The following is a 21,079-nucleotide window of genomic DNA, read 5'->3' as shown; positions in this document are numbered from 1 at the left end:
TACAGCAAAGTCATCAGAACATAACAAAACCTGCATTTATTATTTACTGAACCTGAAAAACCATATGATAAAGTAAAAATGCATAACTGTAATGGGAACTGTGGAAAACACTGGAAAACGGTTTAAACATGAAACAGAAGTTACTAACAAAAAGTTTAGTACAGAACATGTAAAAATTGGATTATACATAATGTTGTTGTTGTTTAGAGATTTATTGGCACAAGGGCTTCCTGGGCCAAATTGTGCCCCTGTACATGATTTATTTATGAGAAAATAACTTTTCCAATATTATGATAATTAGAAACAATTATAACTATTTATCTCAAGTAAAATAGTTTATCAAGATAAGCATCACTGCCAAGGATGTGTGATAAGATTAACATCCTCTGCAAGTTGAATATAAAATATGCTGTGAAACAGTAGCTTGCAAGCTCTTAGCTCTGAATAAATTAAAGTTTTCAGAGAATTGCCATAAAAATTAATTAAACAAAAATGAAAATAATGAAATGTGAGAGAGAGAAGAAAAATTAGATTGTACACTAGTAAACAAAAACTGGAACAAACTGTTTGTATATCTGGAAACAGTCTTTAATGAAGATTGTAGATTAAAATTTAATCTACTACCTTTAAAATCTTTTTTAAAGATTATGAATTGCACTTTGTTAAATGCAATGTTACCTCTTTTTCCTTGATAGTCCTTACTTGATATTAGAATTAATATTAGGATTAGCAATGGCCACATGGTGCAAGGAAGCCTATGGCTTATGCTGCACCAGCTAAAAAAAAAAAATAATAAAAATAATAAAAAATAAGAATAAAATAATAAGAAAATTTAAAAAAATAAGAGAAAAGGAAATAGAAACCTATGCGTTTCCCTCCTCCCGTAGGTAATTATCCAGCTGACCTCTACCACCCATATAGGTAACTTATTCCAGTCATTTATAACTCGCTGGCTAAAATAAAACTTCCTGCAATCCAGTCTAAACATCCCCCCCCCCCTTAACTTGTAATTGTCCCTAGTTCTAGAATCATTTATTAGGGTGAAAATTTCATCTTCATTCATTTTCCTTATGCCTCTCAGAGCCTTAAATACCTCAATCAAATCTCCAAGGTGCCTAGTTTCCAAGCTCTGCAACCCACATATTCAAAGTCTCCTCATATGGACGCCCTTTTGCCGATCTCACCAGGAGAGTCACCCATCTCTGGACCCTTTTTTTCACACAGAATTTCTTCGTAGTAAGCTAATAATTTTTTTATTCCTTGCTTTGTAGCTATAACGCGTTCTTCGTTGGAGTCTGTTTTCTAAAATTTTTAAGCAGTTTTCAATTGAGCTGAGACCTTCTGTCAAGCTTGCAATTGTCATGCGCTTTACTGGTGGAACTGGATCTAAAGTGTCAGATACTTCTGTGAAATTTTGCTCACACATCTCTATGAGCTCATTCATTGTCAGCTCCTGACTATATGAATCCAACAGCTCGTTGACATAATCACCATTGACTTCCAAATCTAATTGCCTGGCAAGATTAACAACTTCTTCTATCACATGAGCGACATGATCATGTTTCTGGCATTGTTTTTGTCTCGTTTTTGAAAAAAAAAATGGACAAAGTTTTTTCTAGATACCATTCAATGTTTTTTTGTGAATTTCATCCCAAGATTCTTCAATGATTCTTGCGGCATCTAAAACATTGAATTGTTTCCAAAAGTCTTTAACAGATATCTCACTATATTGTCATTCAGACGTGCAAACGAATGCCTCGTGTAGTAAGCCTTGAATGTTTTGATGACTCCCTGGTCCATCGATTGAAGCAAGCTGGTTGTGTTTGGAGGCAAAAACACAACTTTCACACGTGGGTCAAAATTAATTAGGGTGGCAGGAGGGTGACCAGGTGCATTGTCAATAAGAAGCATCACTTTAAATGGAATCTGTTTAGACTTGCAATAACGTTCGACCTCGGGTATGAAGTGGTGACCAAACCGCCCTCAAAAACGGAAGCTGTCAACACAAGCTTTATGATTTGACTTCCAAATCACTGGTAAGCTCATTTTAGATATATTTTTTAAAACTCTTGGGTTTTCGGAGTGATAAATTAAGAGAGGTTTTAACTTGCAGTCACCAGCTGCATTCCCGTCAACCATCACTGTCAATCGGCCTTTGGAAACCTTAAAGCCTGGAAAGTTTTTTTCTTCACGCGTGATAAAAGTTCTTTTAGGCATCTTCTTCCAGAACAGGCCAGTCTCATCCACGTTAAATGCGGTTTCACTGCTGTAGTCACCTTCTATCATAGCCTTGAGTGTTTCAGGAAAAGAAGACTCAGCTGCTTTATCGGCACTTGCTGCCTCTCCACTCTCTGCGATACTGTGCCAGTTACAGCGAGTTTTAAATTGGTTGAACCAATCGTTACTAGCTACAAAGTTTTCATCTTTGCCTGCTTCCCCAGCTTCTTTCAACCTCTCAAAAATCAGCTTAGCTTGATAGCACACAGTGTTCTGATCGACTAGACAATTCTTCACTTTTACTTGATTATCACACCATAATTTCAGCATTGTTTCCATCTCAGCAATAATAGCATGACGTTTACAAATTATGCTTGAGTTCAAGGATTAAGCATTTTTCACCGCTTCGAGAATTCGTTCTTTATCTTTTATGATTGTTCTTACTGTGGATTCCGGTAGCTCAAACTTCTTTGCCAATTCACAAATTTTCATTCTGCTATCAAAATCCTTGATAATGTTAAGTTTACATTCCAAAGATATCGTTTTCCTTTTCTTACTAGGTGCAGGAGAATCAGATTTATTTTGCTTGAACGACAGTTTTTTAAAGGTTTAGAAAACTGTATAATAAAATAATCTTAACTTTCGTCGATCGTAATTGTGCGTGTAGTTTGCACGAAACACGTCCAATGCATATCACACCAAGAGAAAACTGAGGGTCATTTTTCATATGCCATCGATATACGGCTCGACCAACGCGATCCATTTCTCTCGTGAAAACGAAATAATTTCTGACAAAAGTTGAACACAAATTCAAACGCACACATAAATATGACAGTTGGAATACAAATTCTTGTATATGTGTGCAGCTCATGCAGCAGCAAAGTTGAATTTTTTTCATCTTTTGCTCTCACTCTCTGCCGGCGCACCGTATATCAATAGCATATGAAAAACTACCTTGAAGATAGTGAGCGGCAGTGTTGCCAAACGAAAAAAATCAAGAACCGTGTAACTCCGAGTTCGCGTAAGTCGGGGTATTACTGTATATCATTACAACACCCCATGACCTGCCCTGGCAGCCTGTCTGCATTGCTCAGAAAACTTCATATCTGACTGCACAATTACTCCCAAGTCTTTTTCATTTTATACCACCTTAAGTGTAGTACCACACACTTGGTATGTTTCTCTGAGGTTACTTCTACCCATATGCAGTACTTTGCATTTTTCAATGTTAAACTTCAGTTGCCACTTCTCAGCCCATCTGACCAAATTTTCTAGATCCTGTTGCAGTAACACACTACCATTACTGTCATTAAAACCCTGCCAACCTTTGTATAATCTGAAAACTGATACTAAGCCTGATATACCTTCATCAATATCATTGATAAATATACAAAACAACAGTGGACCCAACACCAAACCCTGTGGGACTCCACTAATAACATTAGTCCAATAAGAGCAGCACCCACTGATTACCACCCATCTTCTCCCACCCAACCATCCTATTATCCATTGTAGCAACTTGCCCTTAATACCATTCTGCTCCAATCTCGACAGCAGTCTTCCATGCGCAACAGTGTCAAAAGCTTTCCTGAAATCCAAGTATATGATATCAAAATTATTTTTTGCATCCAGTTCCTTTGTAACCACATCATAATAACCAATCAAATTTGTCAGACAAGACTTTCCCTTAACAAACCCATGCTGTGTCTGAATTATTGCTGCAGTCTTGTTTAGATGATCCTGCAATGCATCTTTAACCAGTGACTCCATTATTTTACAAGGAACACAAGTTAAACTAACTGGTCTGTAATTACTCGTGCCACCCTTCGATCCCCCTTTGTGAATTGGGGACACATTTGCACATCTCCAGTTCGTGAGGACCTCCCCTGAGTTCAAGGATGCTCTCATAATTATGGCTAAGGGTTTGCTTACTTCCTTTGCCGCCTCCTTTAATATAACTGGATAGATCCCATCCAGCCCAGGTGCCTTTCTTATGTTTAACTTCAACAATTTTTCTCCCACTTTATTCTCAGTTATTACAAAATTATTAAGCACCCTTTCACAATTTGATACCCTTGTGGCATTTTCAAATCTTAACTCCTCATGTGTGAATGTAGATGCAAAATACTCATTCAGTTTATTTGCTATCTGAGCAGGATCATCAATAGTCGAACCATCGATATCAAGTGGATCAATCAGATTCATCCCCTTCCTTTTAGAGTTTATATAAGTAAAGAAATCCTTGCTGTTTTTCTTAGCATCCTTTTGCTAAAGATTTCTCATAATCTGTCTTCACCTGATAATTTATATGCATCCCATGCATTTTTCTTCTCTGCCATGAGTCTGAGTTCATTTGACAACCATTTAGGCTTAAACCCTGGACAATATTTCTTAATAGGTATGAAACGATTAGTAGCTTCCACTATTAATTCCTTGAATGCTTCCCACTTAGAATTTTCTGTTGGTAACATCATCAGTTGGTTCCACTGTACAGAATTTAACTGTGAGACCACTATAATCACCTTTACTTACTTAAAGATATAATGGTAATTATATCTTTAAGTAAATCCCACATCAGTACACTGTGATTACTGCCACCTAATGGTTCCTTTATCTGCAAATTCTTAATACACAAATGATCACCAGATCATTTGTATGCTGATAACCAGATCAAGAGTATTACCCTTTCTGGTTGCCTCTCAAACATGCTGCTGCAGAAAACAATCATCCAATAAATCCACAAAAGCCTTACTAGTGTGTGAGTGACCAACCCACAAGTTCCAGTCTATATCTGGGAAGTTAAAATCCCCCATTATAAAGACATTCTGATTTACAAGCCCACCATTTCTCTGTACAACTGTTCATTGTACTCATTAGGCCTATAACACACTCCTACTCTTATTTTTGCTTTCGCAGCGCTTGTACCACACCAAACTGACTCAACAGTGCACTGTTCATCTATATCGACTGGATGCACTTCTTTTGATTTTGTTTTTCTTAATTAGCAGCATAACACCACCTCCCTTCCTATCCTGTCTGTACACATTGTACTCCCCAAATTCCAGTTCTGCATTCCTTATATCTTTGGGATATTGTTGGGATACCAACATCTCTGCTATCCCAACAATAGCTGCCTTGATGTCTTGACCAACACTTCAAATTCATCAAATTTATTTACTATACTTCTAGCATTGGTATACATGTACCTATTCTTATTATTAGTTACCCTAACACATCCCACATACCCACCTGTTTCATGATGACTGCCATCAGTCCCTGAAACCCCCAACACCCCTCTCTGCTGCTTATTCTAATAGAAGTAGTGCAAGAATCACCTTCACCTCTGCCTGCAGCTACTTTTAATCTTTTAGTCTGCGAATCCCCCCCCAAGCTAGCAGTTTTCCGACTCACCTAACACTGCCTCAATAGCATCAGCAAATATTCTTGCACCTTAAGTGTATCTCATCCCTGTAGAAGCAGTCTCTTCCTGTTAACAAGCACAGACCAGGCTGAAAAAGATTTTACTCCTTGAGCCTTGCACATTTCCTCCAGGGCCGAATTGATTGAAAAGGCTCTCATCATGTACTCCCTCCTATTGTGTCTGGCAGACTTTGAAATTTAACCTTAATTCATGATTTTTTTGTAACGCTGATCTTACTTGTTAAGTAAATCTGCAGATCTCCTACTCTTAATGTCATTGGTGCCAATGTGTACAACAATATCATCCTTTGTGCCCTTTCTTTGTAAAACCTTTTGTTCCCCTGACTAATCTTATTGCTCTTTGCACTTGTTCCAACAGACCCACATACTTCCTAAAATGAGGCTTCCAGACCTATATGCAGCATAACCATTGATTTATACAATGGGATAATAACCCCCTTATCCCTGTTAGCAAAATTCTTGTATATCACTGACAGTACCCCATAAGCTGTTCTAGCAGTCTGTCTACTCTGCTCAGTAAACTTCATGTCAGGCTGCACAGTTACCCCAAGTCTTTTTCATTCTCTACTAACTTGAGTGATACTACTCGACTGGTACGTTATTCTGGGATTACTACTACTCAAATACAGTATCTTGTATTTATCAATGTTAAACCTCAACTGTGACTTTTCAGCACATCTGCCTAATGGAGTGGCATATTCTGATTGCTGTCATAAACTACCCTGCCAACCTTTGTTTCATCAGTAGACTTAGACCTGAAATTAGTGTGTATTTTTGTCCCACTTTATTCTCAATTTACTTAATAGTCATAATATGGATTATTTGTCAGTTTATGCAAACTCCTTAGTGGAAGTATTCCACTAAGGAATTTGCATAAACTCCTTAGTGGAATAAACTTAAAAAAAAGTATTCATCATTGTTGGTGGATCTTAAATTCTGTATTCCTTGGTGTATATACATATATGGATCAGAAAGTGACTGTTGCAAAACACTGTTCTATCCCTGAACTTTTTAATGAAGGCAGGTTTGGTTCATAAAAATGAAAGCAGCTTTAAATCTCAAATCATACAGTTATTAAGAAGTATTGTAGGGCATTTGCCCTTCCTTCCTCCTCTTCTTTTTTTTTATTTTTAATTCATCCCTCATTCCACTTGCTTAAGTGGAATGAGGGATGAATTAAAGAGATGAATTTCTCTAAGGCCTCATTAAAATCAATATTTGGATTATTTTAAACTTCAACTTTTGCCTACTTATTCAAGATCAATTATATCAGAATCATCAATTGTACAAGAAAAGAAAGTCATAATTACATTATATAAGGCTATTGTTAGACCACATGGAATACTGTGTTCAAGTGTGGAGACCGCACCTAAAAAAAGACATCAAGCTTCTTGAAAGGGTCCAGAGATGAGACTCGCCTGGTGAGATCAGCAAAAGGACATCCTATTGAGGAAAGACTTCGAATATGTAGGTTGCATAGTTTGGAAACTAGGCACCTTAGAGGCAACTTGATTGAGGTGTTTAAGGCTCTGAGAGGCAATAGTAAAATGAATAAAGACGAAAATTTCACAGTTATAAATTATTCTAGAATTGGTCATAAATTCAAGTTATGGGAAGAGATACTTAGACTGGGTTGCAGAAATTTTTATTTTAGCTAGTGAGTTATAAATTACTGGAACAAGTTACTTACATGGTGATTGAGGCTGACAGTTTGGGGAAATTCAAGGTTGTCTATTTCCTTTTCTCTTATTATTTTTTTATTAGCTGGTACAGCATAAGCCTTAGGCTTCCTTGTGCCATACAGCCATTACTAATACTAATCTTTTACTGAAACCTGTCAAGTTGCAACGAGAAGTTAATGTATTTACTCGAAATGTATGGAAAATGTGGTTTCCCCATTTTGAAACTTCACACATTGAATTATTCCTGGGCTATCCAGTTTTATCAAAGATTTTTAAGTGTGGCCAATTTTGGTGAATGATGATTATTTGAACTAGTAGTGTGGAATTAGACCTTTGTGGAGAAAGAATACAGATTATAAAAAGCACATATTGAGAAGTTTGTTGAACTTGTAATTCAACTGTGTTATTTTATAACTGTAAACCCCCTCCCTCTAATAATCTATATCTACTTTATGTTTGTTTGTGAATAAAGTATATATATATAATTTAGATACAGAAATGAACAACTGAAAGAGCAAAGTAGGAAGTGTAGAAAACCAATTAAATTTATTTGGAGATAAAAGGGAAATTAGCCAAAAGACAATCTGCTTTTATAATACAGTTTTCAAACCTATTTTAACTTAATGAGCTGAAAGCTATATAAGAAAGGAACTGATTCAAAATTAGAATCAGCAGAAGAGAATCTTTAAGAAAAATCAGCAACTCATGGACTGTGCATCACATCTTTCCGTGTGTGTGTGTGTGTGTGTGTGTGTGTGTGTGTGTGTGTGTGTTGGCCGATATGAACTCATACATAGTGAAAAATGGGGGGGTGACACACAGGAAGAATCCCACTCCCTTACCAAAGATCAGCTGAATATCCCAGTTAGTCATTAAGAAATCCACCAGTCTCCAAATGATTTGAAATGAGATTTTCCAAATTGAGTGGAAAATGGCAAACTTATGTCCTGGAAAATCTCAAAACAACAGGCCATCTCACAGTAAGTGATATGGAGGGAAAAAAAACCAGTCAAAAAGAAACTACAGTCTAAGACGACAGATTCAGAATAGAATGTTCTTCAGACAGTTCCAAAATAAAGTAAAATTAGAAATGTTCTTGAAACTGGGAGCCACTTCAGAACTTTGGAGGTAGAACTAGAAGGCATCACAAAATCTTTTACAATCTGCAGAATTGCACAGAAAAGATTCTGGCAAATTTCAAGCAAAAAACCTAAACCTCATTATTTAAAGCTAAGTAATCTGTATTATGGTATTTTGAACAAGTAATTTGAATAAATTAGATGTGAATGTATACAGTAAGTCCCCGACATACATAAGAGATACATTCAAGGACTTCTTGCACAAATCGAGTTTTACATAACTCGGGAATGACTAATAAAATATTGCTACTATATCCCTGATATGCCAAAATTACAAAAACCACATCATATCCTCAGAAGAATGAAGAAAAATAGTTTTATATTTTTAAATTAATTAGTTATATATTTTTTATATATTACTTATTTTTAATTAGTTCAATTAAAAACTTTGTCTGGGGACAGTAGTGAAGTAGTCGGAGTTGCATATAAGAAAAGAAAACATAAAAGGAAGAAAGAATTCATGTTATTGTACTATAAAATCTGATATGTATTTAGTAGCCTTCATTGGTGCCGAACCCTTCACCGCTTCTCGTATTCTGTCTTTGTCCTAGTCCTTTATAATTGTGTTCACCATTGACAATGACAAATCTAAATTCTGCAAGAAACTTGTTAATGTTTCACCATTTTCACACATCCTTATTATTTTAATCTTCTGATCCAAAATGATCGCTTTCCTTTCCTTGGTATACAGTAAACCCCCGCGAATAGCGGGGGTTACGTTCCTGAGAAATGTCGCGAATACCGAAAACGCGAATACTGAGAGTTATGGCTCTCATAGTAATAAAGGGGTTCCGTTCCAACGTATGAAATATATAAGAAAAACTAGTCTAAAATTTTGTCTATGTATGTATTATGTACCTTCATAATATGACTATGTACATAGACAGTACATAGCGAAATGCAAGCATATGGCATCGAAATGAAAATAAGAAACAATTTAATATTAAATGTAATATTTATTGGAAATTTCAAACAAATCTTTCAAACCAGCGCCTTTGCTAGCAAAAAAACTTATCCCGCCAGTGCTATCACCAGTTTCGCTAAAGTGTTGATAAAGGAGTTTTGCCTTTTCACGAATGATGAGTGGAACTTAACAGAATTTTATTTTGAGTTCCGTCTTCTATCCACAGATTTAAAGCTTTTTCCATTTTTCCTAATTTAACATCATGAGTTACAGAGCAAATTTTTTAAGCAATTAGCGCGTTTTCACGGACACCATGGTGGATTTTTTCTTCCGATTTTTTGATCGATCGTACTGTTGACTCATTGATTTTATAATGTTTTGCCACTGAGGAGACACTTTCACCATTAGAAATTGTCTAATAACTCAAATTTTATTTGCTAATGTCATCACCTTCTTTGATATTTTCACATTTCCCTTGTTATTCGTAGCCATATTTTTGTACGGTTTAGAAAGAACTTGTACACAATAAAGTCACACTTTCTTCCGTTAACACACTCGAAAAAGTCTGTTTTAAACTGCAAAACGGTAGATTCATCACTTTTGTAAGCATATCAATTTATAAATTTTTAAGCGTATAAATTAAAAGCACACGACGAAACCTTCCATGACAAGCACATAACATATACTGAACAAGAATTAGCGAGAAACATCCACGCTCGCGATTTTGTCATCCCTCTCCCCCCACCCACTGAGCGCTGTTTTGACAGGGAAAGATAATTTTAGCCACGTCCATGTTTTTTTATGGCGGAAAATATTCACGGCCCTTTAAAATTCAAATTTTTTTAGGTTTCATTTTATATTAAATCAGCGATCGCGAATACAGATACCGTGAACAGCAGGGGTTTACTGTATTTTCTAGTACCGCTGTCACTTATTCCCTTAATCTGCACCACGATAACAGTCAAAATAGAGTTTTCTGTAAAGAACTTCACAGGGTTAAGGTGGAAACACACTATCACCTCACGCAAGCTCACATTGTACTAAAGCACATTTCTGGAGGTCAAAACCAAAAAACAATAAAAATAATTTGCAGTTTCCGGTTTATTGGGCTTTTCTGTTAGTGCAATTTATTATAAACAGGTAGTAAACTCAATCTTATTGCATTTGCAGTAATACCGATAGCTCTAATTCTGTAGGCTTTTACGTTATTATGGTAAAATGTGTGTCCCCTTCACTGATATCTTCAGTCATAAAATAAACAAATTTTCAGAATCTTTTCTTCATTCCTATTTTCTAAGCTTTGTAAACTTGTCACTCTATATCTCACTTGTCCAATCTGTGCATGCCATGTTTGTTGTTATTGATTGCTTATTTTTATTATTATTTTTTTTTTTTAACTGTTTTAAATTTTACAATCCTAAAAAAAAAAAAAAAAAAATTTACGTAACTCGGGCTTACATAAGTCAAGGACTTATTGTACCTGCATTTATAACAAACTTGTTTATTTCTGAATTGTAAGTGTTCAGAAGTAGGGAAAAGTTAACTGTTATATACTTTATCCATTGTTTACTGTTATGGACTACCTATTGTTATCAGTTATATAGAACCCAAGGTGACCACATTAACCAGAACATATGATATAACAGGAGAGTGCAAACAAATGCATATGATGTTAAGTGAAAGAATCAGATTGTAGAACTAAATAGATACACATATATATATATATATTTATTACATATACAAAGTCCAGTAATTTACATACAGAGAAGATTCTGAATTATTGTAATTACATTTTCACTGTGGAAATCAAGAGAACCACAGTCAACAGCAAGTCTATACAAAGTTAAGACTGCCTACGATAAATAGGTATGTAACCATGAACTCCAGAAGAAATTTTACAATCACCTAGTTTTACATATAATGGCACTGGTCTTGCACATAAAAATTGATTGTTAAATATAAAAAATTTAATAAAAATAGATAAGTTTTTGAATTAAATATAAAATATAATTAAATGTAATTATATTTTATATTTAATTCAAAATATAATTAAATGCAATAATTTCATTAAACTAAAAATTAAATTAAAAGTCAATAAACAGTTACTAAGGTTAAATTTATAAGCATACCAACTGGGAAAGTTTCTATCCTGTGATCTTCAGTTTTATTTTTCTCTGAAGGTTCATCTGGACAGAGGCTTTCATCCTGTATTGGCAAATTGGCTGGAAACAAAATAAGAAATAGCGAATGGTAAATAAAATTGTTAATATATAACAAACTAAAACCACAGAACCATACCAATTAGCAATTATAATAATTTATAATTGCTATGGTTAAGAATCATATTGTGACAGAAGATTCTTAAATCTTCTGTCAATTTTAATTTATAGTTCAAAATGAACATAATTCATAATAAAATTTAACAAGTGTTATGCATGTGGGAACATAATCACTATAGTATATCCTCATTATATTGATATCTGTTTATTTGAAATAAGATGTGTTTAGAAGTCACTACCATTTTCAAACCAATGATATAAGGTTTTATATGCATTTAAAATGGATTACTGAAAATACACCTACAATGAAATCTGAAGTCTGAGTACCGTGACTTGTGAATAGTTTGTATAATTCAAAAATACTGCTGAAACAAAATACACCAAGCATTGTTTATAATGAAATGAAATGGAACCATAACAAAAATTTGCTGGTGTGCCACATACAGTATAATTACACAATATATGTCACCTTTAAATTTTACATTTCCGTTCACTAACCAAGAAGTACACGTAGAATCATGGAGAATTCCTATAACTACTCACATTATGAGTTCACATGTAAGCCATTTTGTTTACAGCACTGGAGAAAAAGACTAGTCTCTAACAACTAAAAACAAGTGATTTCTCAATGCAGGTATTGTGCATCTTCAAGTCACCACATGTATGAGCTAAATTTGAGAGAGAATGATAACATATGTGCTTCAGAGAAAAAAATACTTCTGCTTTGGATGAGTTAATTTTTTTTTATAACTATTCTTAAGGAATTCACGACAAGGTTTTGCAAAATCCTTTTCAATTTCTTGCACATAATACCAAAGATTACAAGTTTGTTTTTGCCATTATATATAATTTGTACTCAGATTATCTGGGAGTGTAATTTCCTAAAAGTACTAAGTAATGGCCCTGTATGTACTAGTACAGATGAGAAATTATGCTCTGATAAAACAAGTGTATAGTAAAAAAAAGAAAAAAAAAAAAACTTTAGTCTTCATTTATATGCTTTTCACTTTCTTCCAACTATTTATTTCTGCACTCGTGCACTAATGTTACCAAGGGCAGAATGCCTATTTGTATTGTAATTCCTTGCCTAATTTCACCTCCTGTTAGAAACAACTGCTATACAATTGCCTGTGTCCACATTACATAATATTTAGACCAAATGAATAAATACAAGTGAATATCTACCTACTTCAAACTCTACCTTTGCAGCAATATAAAAGATAGGCTAGTAGTCCAACTATAGAACTTAATTTACTCAGCACCATATATATGCAGAAAATGCAAACAATTTAGTTAAAAATAAATGCGTGTGCTTAAATATATTTATAAGAAAAATACACAAAAAAATATATAATTTAGCATTAGAATTAGTAGAGGCATCTGATGCAAGAAAGCAAGCTTATGCAGCATCAGCCAAAAAAAAAAAAAAAAAAACACACACACACACACACACCACTTCCACTTCACCCCTCTCTGTTCGTTCGAAATACCTGTCCAGCTGAGCCTTAAACTTATTTAGGCTATCAACTTCCATGACAAGGGATGGAAGTCTGTTCCACCAACCAACTACCAGCTGGCTAAAAGCAAATTTCCATACGTCTATCCTACATCTGTCTTTCCTCAATTTGAATTTGTCCTCTCAGGTGATTATTCTGATCTAGAGGAAGAATCCCATCAGCATTGAGCAAGCTCAAACCATTCAAGGCTTTATACACCTCTATCAGATCACCTCGCTGATGCCTAGTCTCCAGACACTGTAATTTGCAAAACTTAAGCCTTTCTTTGTATGAGCAACCCTTTGTTCCATTCACTAATCTTGTTGCCGTTCTCGTTCCAGCTGCTCTACATCCTTCTTGAAATGAGGCCTCCAGACATGTATGCAGCACTCAAGGTGTGGCCTGACCATTGCCTTATACAAGGGAATAATCACCTCCTTATCCCTGCTAGAAAAATTCCTATATATCATCGACAATACACCATCAGCTACTCTTGTAGCCCATCTGCACTGCTCAGAACTTCATATCTGCCTGAACAATTACCCCAGGTCCTTTTCATTCTCTACCACTGTCAGTGTAGTACCACAGAGTTGATACGTTGCTCTGGGGTTGCTGTTTCCCATATGTAGTACTTTACATTTGTCAATGTTAAACTTCATTTGCCACCTCTCAGCCCATCTCCTCAGCCTTTCCAGATCCTGTTGCAGTAGTATAGTGTCAGTAGTGTCCTTGACAACCCTGCCAACCTTCGTATCGTCTGCAAACTTGGACATTAAGCTTGATATACCATCATCAATATCATTTATAAATACAGAAAACAATAATGGACCCAATACTGAACCCTGAGGGACTCCACTAATAACATTAGTCCACGATGAGCAGTGTCCATTTATTACCACTCTGTCTTCTCCCCCTCAACCACCCCTTTATCCATAGCAGCAACCTGCCTCCAATGCCACACTGCTCCAATTGGTGCAGCAGTCTTCCATGTGCAACAGTATCAAAAGCCTTTCTAAGATCCAAGTATATAATATCAAAGTTATTCCCTGCATCCAGTTCCTTTGTGACTGCATCATAGTATCCAATCGGATTGGTCAGACAAGACTTTCCCTTAACAAAACCATGCTGTGTCCGAACTATACCTGAAGTCTTGACTAGATGATCCTGCAGTGCTTCTTTAATCAGTGCCTCCATTAATTTTCCTGGAACAGAAGTTAAGCTCACAGGTCTATAATTACTTGTGTCAGCCTTTGATCCTCCTTTGTGAATTGGGGTCACTTTTGCACATCTCCAGTCTGTGGGCACCTCCCCTGAGTCCAAGGAAGCTCTCATAATTATGGCCAAGGGTTTGCTTACTTCCTTTGCTGCCTCCTTTAATATAACTGGATAGATCCCATCCACCCCAGGTGCCTTTCTTGTGTTTATCTTCAACAATTTCTCCTCCACTTTACTCTCAGTTATTACAAGATTCTCTAGCTTACTGCCAGAGTTGAATACACCTCTGGCATTCCCCTCGCTGAATAACTCCTCACGTGTGAATGTCGATGCAAAATATTCATTTAGTTTGTTAGCTACCTGAGCAGGATCATCAACAGTTGACCCATCGATATCAAGTGGACCAATCTGATTCATCCCCTTCCTTCTAGAGTTTACATAAGTAAAGAACTCTTTGCTGTTTTTCTTTGCATCCCTTGCCAAAGTTTTCTCGTAATCTGCCTTCACCTGCCTAACCTCCTTTGTAACTTGGTTACAGATCAACTTGTATCTATCATAGGCTTCTGTGTCACGTGTTAATTTGGACAGTTTCAAAAAAAAAAGAAAAGAAAAAAAAGTTTAAAAACTAATGACAATACCGATGACAAGAGAAGTAAAACGAGGACAACGAAGGTATTAAACTTTCTAAACATGAATTGTTGGCATTTGGTGAAAATGAAGTTAGAAAATTGTCAATTAGAGTTAAATGGAATTCGTGGATACCTAATTGATAAGGTTTCCGAAGAATTGAAGCATTTGATGAACGCTCTGAGTACGATAACAATTTCACCGAGTGAATGTGAACTAGGATTTTCAGAAATAAATCTGATCGCCAACCAGCGCTTCGTTGATAACAAAAACAGTTTCTTCACTACTGTTTCTTAAAATTGTGGGCCGTCCACTGACCTGCTGTGATCCAGCAAAATATGTTGATTCGTGGTTGCTTCGGAAACGTCATTCAGCAACCAATACAAAGAGCAGGAAAAGAAGTCAGCATAGGGTGTTGGATGAGAACCTAATAAAAATTTGGAATATTCTACAAAAAAACATTAAATTATTAACTTATTTTACTCACATTTTACTTATTTTTTTTATATACTTGAATATATAGATAGTATGAATCAGAGCTGTATATTGAGGTAAACTCCTCTTATTATTTTACAAATACTTGAATAATAAATTTATGCTTAATGAACTGTTAATATACAATTTCTTGTTCTTATTCTAAAAAAAAAAAAAAAAAAAAAAAAAAAAAATTACTACTAAAGTAACAATATGGGGGGGGGGGGAATCGGGGGATTAGAGTATACTTTTCCTATGCTTTTAATTTTCAGTTTTTCCCAATAGCAAAGAATGAGTACCGGCACCTATTTTTTTTTTAAAAAAAAAAAAAAAAAAGCACTGTATATATATTAAAATGTTATTTAAAGTCAAAGTAACAGTTGATGGAAAAATAAAAAAACAAAAATGAATAAACAAGGTACGACAAATGCACCAAAACACGCAAAGCAGCAATAAAGGCTGCAAAAGTATATAAACATGCAAGTTTAAATAAATCTAAAAAAAAAAAAAAAAAAAAAAATTGTATAGATGGATGTGAGAATTACACAAAGTGCAGGGACTAGAAGGGTAAGGGTAGTAGTAAAAAAGTAGTAATGTAAAATGTGAAAGAATGTTAATATCCTAAAAGTTATGATGAATTAAGAAAATTATGGGCTGAATTTGCAAAGCCAATTTGGAGGTGCAGGAATTGTAAAGTAAAATAAAATTATTAATACAAATGTTTTTATTTTTATTTAATTTTATTTATTTGATTTTACTTTTTGTTTAATCATCTGTATTAATAATTTTAATTTACAGTTCCTTCACCTCCAAAATTGGCTTTGCAAATTCAGCCCATAATTTTCTAAATTCATCCTAACTTTGAGGATATTAACATTCTTTCACCTTTTTCATACTTACATTACTTCTTTTTTTCTACTATCCTGGCACTTTGTAATTCTCACTTCCATCTATACAAACTCTTTTCAGATTTAGATATAGGCAAATAGATTATTTGCCTATATTATTTTAAATTATTTTCAGATATAGGCAAATAGATTAAATAAATGTATAGTTAGAGGTGCTAACCTGTCAGGTGTAGTAACAATGGAAAAAATTAAAAGCACCTGAAAAATAAAAGCAGATTACATAAAAATTAAATAAAATTAAATGATACTTATTGCTGTAGGTCCTAAGATTTTAACTATGTCAACAAGGGCCTGCAGCAAAAACCAAAAGGAACCACAGCAACAAGCAAGGCCTTTGTTTCTGTTATGATTGTCTATGTGTGTGTGTGTGTGTGTGTGTGTGTGTGTGTGTGTGTGTGTGTGTGTGTGTAAAAATAAAAAACATTTTAGCGTCGGTCCTATACATTCTGCATAGTCACCATATATTCATAAACTGTTCCACACATTAGCCACACTCACTTTTCCATTAAAAAGTTTTGTAGAAAGCAAAATTTTGCTGACCTTACCCAGCAGTTCTTGACATTGAGGAAGGTGCAATGGTGTCTCACTGTATTGAAACAATAACTATTAACCATGCTGAACCCATAAATTGTAATAAATTTTTATATTACTACAACAGCTAAAGCAGTAATTTCTCTATACATTTTAGCTTGATCATCTTTTTCAGACAATTAATACTAATATGGAATGAATTTTGGCTTTGCACTATGGCACTATGCAATTTCTTCAGAAATCTGAAGAAAAGTTTAAAATGCTAATATAATTTTTTTTTTCATCTCTACTGACTATCCTTGGTAGGATTTCTCCACACTTACAAATTTTGGCTAAAATTTTCCATATCACACTCCATTTTACATCCTTTGAATTTAAATTTTTTTTTTTTTTTTTGCCTTGTAAATATGTCAGTATAACAACATGCATTCAAATTAAAAAGATAAATCTCTCTATACTTTAAAAAAGTTTTTCTCCTAGTGATATTTATTTGAGCCAATGGGAGAAGAGGGCAGGGCAATTACATCATTATTCAAGCCAATGGGGAAAGGAGGGTGGGGAAATTACATCACTACAAATGCACAGGTAAATAATTACATAGGTCATTTCCTGATCAGATTTCGATCAGAGCATTATAATACTAGTATAATATTATTATTATACAAATAACATTATACAATACAAAAATACAGTGAAACTTCCCTTTAACGGACAGCCATGGGGAACGAAAATGTGTCTGTTAGAGAGAAGTGTCCACTAACAAGAAGTCTGAGGGAGAAAAAAAAAAGAAAGAATATTTTTGTAAATAATATACAATTACATACACAAGAGATAAAGAAAAATCGTTAAACGTTTAATGTAAAATTAAATTAAATACAGATTTTGCACAATATTTTTGTAAATAATATACATACAATTGTGCTATGCATATTATGACTTTATCTTAAGAAAAATGCATACAGTAATCACTTATTTTCTTCTGCACCTTCTTCCGGCTGATAATTTTGTTTTTAACATTTGTTTGGAGTGAAGAAACCATTGAAAGTCCTTCAGTATCTTCTTCAGCGGCGAAAAACATTTTTAAACGATTGATTTGTATGAGCGCTTCCATTTTCATCGGTGGTTCGTCGTTAATATGTTCTTTGACAGAATGACCTCCTTCCATTTCTTCATCCTCATGAGGAAATTTTTGAAAAATATCGATGATAATGTCGTTGATATCTAGAGCACCATCTTCTGTAGTGAGGTTTTGAGTCTATATCTTTGTAGCCAAGGTCACTTGTAGCGGAAGTATCGTACATTATCAATAGATGTTGAAGTTGTTGTTCTTCTTGGTGCTCCACATTGGTGTTCACAACTTCAATTTTTGCGTTTGAGAAGCCAGACTTTACAAAACAGTTCACGACAGTTTGTTTTCTAATTGCGTTTACTGAAGAGGAAATCCATTGAATCGCATCTAGGATGCTGATTTTCTTTGCAAGGTCACTTGCACATGTTACATCGTTCATGTTTGCAATGAGATGTCTTAAAACACGTTTTGTGTAGTGAAGTTTAAAATTTTTTATTATCCCTTGAGCCAAGGGCTGACACTCTGCAGATGTGTTTGGTGGCAGAAAAATGATTTGAATGTTGAACAATTCAATGTGCGGGTGAGATCCAGCATTATCCATGAAGAGAATAATTTTTCTGTTTTCACGAATCATGTTTTGGTTAAAGCGACTTATCCATTCGCTCATGATATCTCGTGTCATCCACGCTTTTTTATTAGACTTCCAGTCAACATTCAAAAGATTCAACTTCATGCCCTTGAAACGAGGATTTTGTGGTTTTCCTATAACAAGAGATTGTTCAAAGTCTCCCAGCATCTTTGTACACAATAGTACAGTCAAGCGTTCCTTAGAGATTTTTCCGCCCTGGCACTTTTGGTTTTTTAGACTCATTGTTTTTTCAGGAAGAGCTTTAAAAAAACAACCCTGTTTCGTCACAGTTGTAAATATCCTTAGCTTCAAAATCACGACATAAATCTTCCAATTTGATGGTCCACTCTGTTACAACCCCAGTATCAACAGATCCACCTTCACCACTTACGGTTTTCCAAGAAATTTTATGCCGAGTTTTGAACTTGTCTAGCCATCCCACAGAAACTTTGAACTCATTTACTCCCATAGATTTCGCAACCTCCAAAGCCTTTTCCCTAATAATAGGCCCATTAATGGGAATTTTTTTAGCACGTGCGCGACAAATTTGAAGTCCAACAGTTTTCGGGAATGATTTTTGAACCTGATCATTTCCGTGTTGTCAAAATTGTTCGAGCAGTTCATTTTTTTTTCTTTAGGATGTCGCTTACCTGTGTCTTCCCGATTTTGAACTTTGCAGCGAGATTGCAAACACTATTTTTTTGCCGATCATACGCATTAATGAGTTCGACTTTATCTTTTAAAGTTAAATGTTTACGAGAAGACATTGTGCACTTCACACAACACTGAACAAAACTGAAAACTGAAAAGACGAAAGGCCGACCATATTCCCCCCCCCTGCACACACCGAATTCATCAGAAGTTTTACACGTGCCTTAAAATTCTTGAAAAAGGGTTTAGAACCACGACGTAAACCTTTATAAAATTCAGATAATCGGAAATAAAAAATAAACACATGATCGAGGCAATACGTGGAAGAAACTTTCCTAGAAAAAGGGCCGTGAGCTCGCCTGCTGTCCGTTATGGGGAGATCAAATTAAGTGCTAATCTAAACGAAACAGTGCAGATTGCCTGTATGTGTCCGTTACAGAGAATGTCCGCTAGACAGAAGCTGCAAACACGTTAAAACCAATGGAGGTGAGTTGGGGAATTTGAAAATGTCCGTTGTAGAGAGATGTCCGTTAACGAGAGGTGTCCGTTAGGAGAAGTTTCACTGTATACAAATATTTACAAAATACTAAACTATTTACAATCATACCTCTACGTTACATGGAAGGAACACAAAAAGTTACTGGGCAGAGACACTTGCTGATGACAATGTAGAGCACGTACGTGGGACACATGCCAATGTTCGGCACATTGCAAAACAACTGCCTCCATAACATTCACCAACCTCATGCACGTGCTTCACTCTCTAATATATGACCCGGCATCATTTGTTGTTCCATTGTAACTTTTTTTTTCTATATTAATGTAAGCTGATGAAGGGACTCATCATCCCAATATAGTTTGTATATTTGTAAATAGTTTAGTATTTTGTAAATATTTTAAATATTTGTGTAATTTGTAAATATTTTAGTTAAATATTTCAGTCCTGCTCTTTCAGATGCAACAATATTCCTCATGCATTATGGAACCCGAAGCAAAAGACCTTTTCCTAATTGACCTACATAAACACAGGTAAATAATTACATAATGATATTTATTCGACCTTGAGAATGCTGCATGGCAGGGTAGCCAATGGGAGAAGAGGGATGTGGGTCACGTGGTACAAGTGGGAGGGGCAATTAAGTCACTACAAATGCACAGGTAAATAATTATATAGGTCATTTCCTCATTAGATATTGATCAGTGCATTTTGACAGGGATGCCTTTTACGTAGTAAAGATTTGACTTATTCTGTCACACCTCTACATTTTACGTAGAAAAGCAGGCGTTGGAGTTGGCATGCAAAGCGAGCAGGGGATAGAGCCACCTGGTAAATCATTAAAAAAAATTTCCCTCTTGTCCTAACAAGTATGCAGAAGTTAAAACTGTATTTAAGCATGAATTAAGTTACCATTAGTCTTTTTAAATAAAAATATATTATTTTAATAATTCAGTATTCATATTTAAATAAAGTGCAAAATGTAGGTTACTTTTGCTTTATCACATACCTAGTGGTAAAGCAAACAATCTATCATGATCCTTAGTTTTCTTTTTTTTCTGTTTTCCTGACGGTAGTAGTATCGATGATAGTTCTTCTTGAGAAGAAACATATTCTTTCTTTATGTTTGATATATCTGAAATATGAAACAAAACTAAATTACCTAACAAATTAAGTAATAACGAACTAACATGTAAGGAAAGTTTAGTCTCTAGCTCAAACAAAACATTCAGAAATATGCATAAAAGAAAAAAAAAAACATTTCTACCTCTTTACTTCTGATCTAGCTTGCAAAAATGGAAAATTTTCTTAACGTGATCTTA

General features: G+C 34.8%; 1 protein-coding gene across 4 annotated transcripts in view; it reads right to left on the bottom strand.

The window, feature by feature from the left end:
• Positions 1 to 21,079, bottom strand: part of LOC150090382 (uncharacterized) — a 201,624-nt gene that overhangs the window by 99,162 nt on the left and 81,383 nt on the right. For all 4 annotated transcript variants that reach the window (XM_090369095.1, XM_090369093.1, XM_090369092.1 and 1 more), the window contains exons 10-11: positions 20,767 to 20,892; positions 11,513 to 11,605 (exon numbers count right to left, since the gene is read on the bottom strand). In XM_090369095.1, coding sequence (XP_090225221.1) covers positions 11,513 to 11,605; positions 20,767 to 20,892 — 219 coding nt within the window. The remainder of the gene's footprint in view (positions 1 to 11,512; positions 11,606 to 20,766; positions 20,893 to 21,079) is intronic.

Source organism: Mastigoproctus giganteus, chromosome 2 (genome assembly GCF_048544385.1).
Source record: "Mastigoproctus giganteus isolate SK-2022 chromosome 2, ASM4854438v1, whole genome shotgun sequence".
NCBI lineage: Eukaryota > Metazoa > Arthropoda > Arachnida > Uropygi > Thelyphonidae > Mastigoproctus > Mastigoproctus giganteus.
Note: the sequence above shows the minus strand (reverse complement) of the source record. Positions and strands in the feature narration are given on the sequence as shown.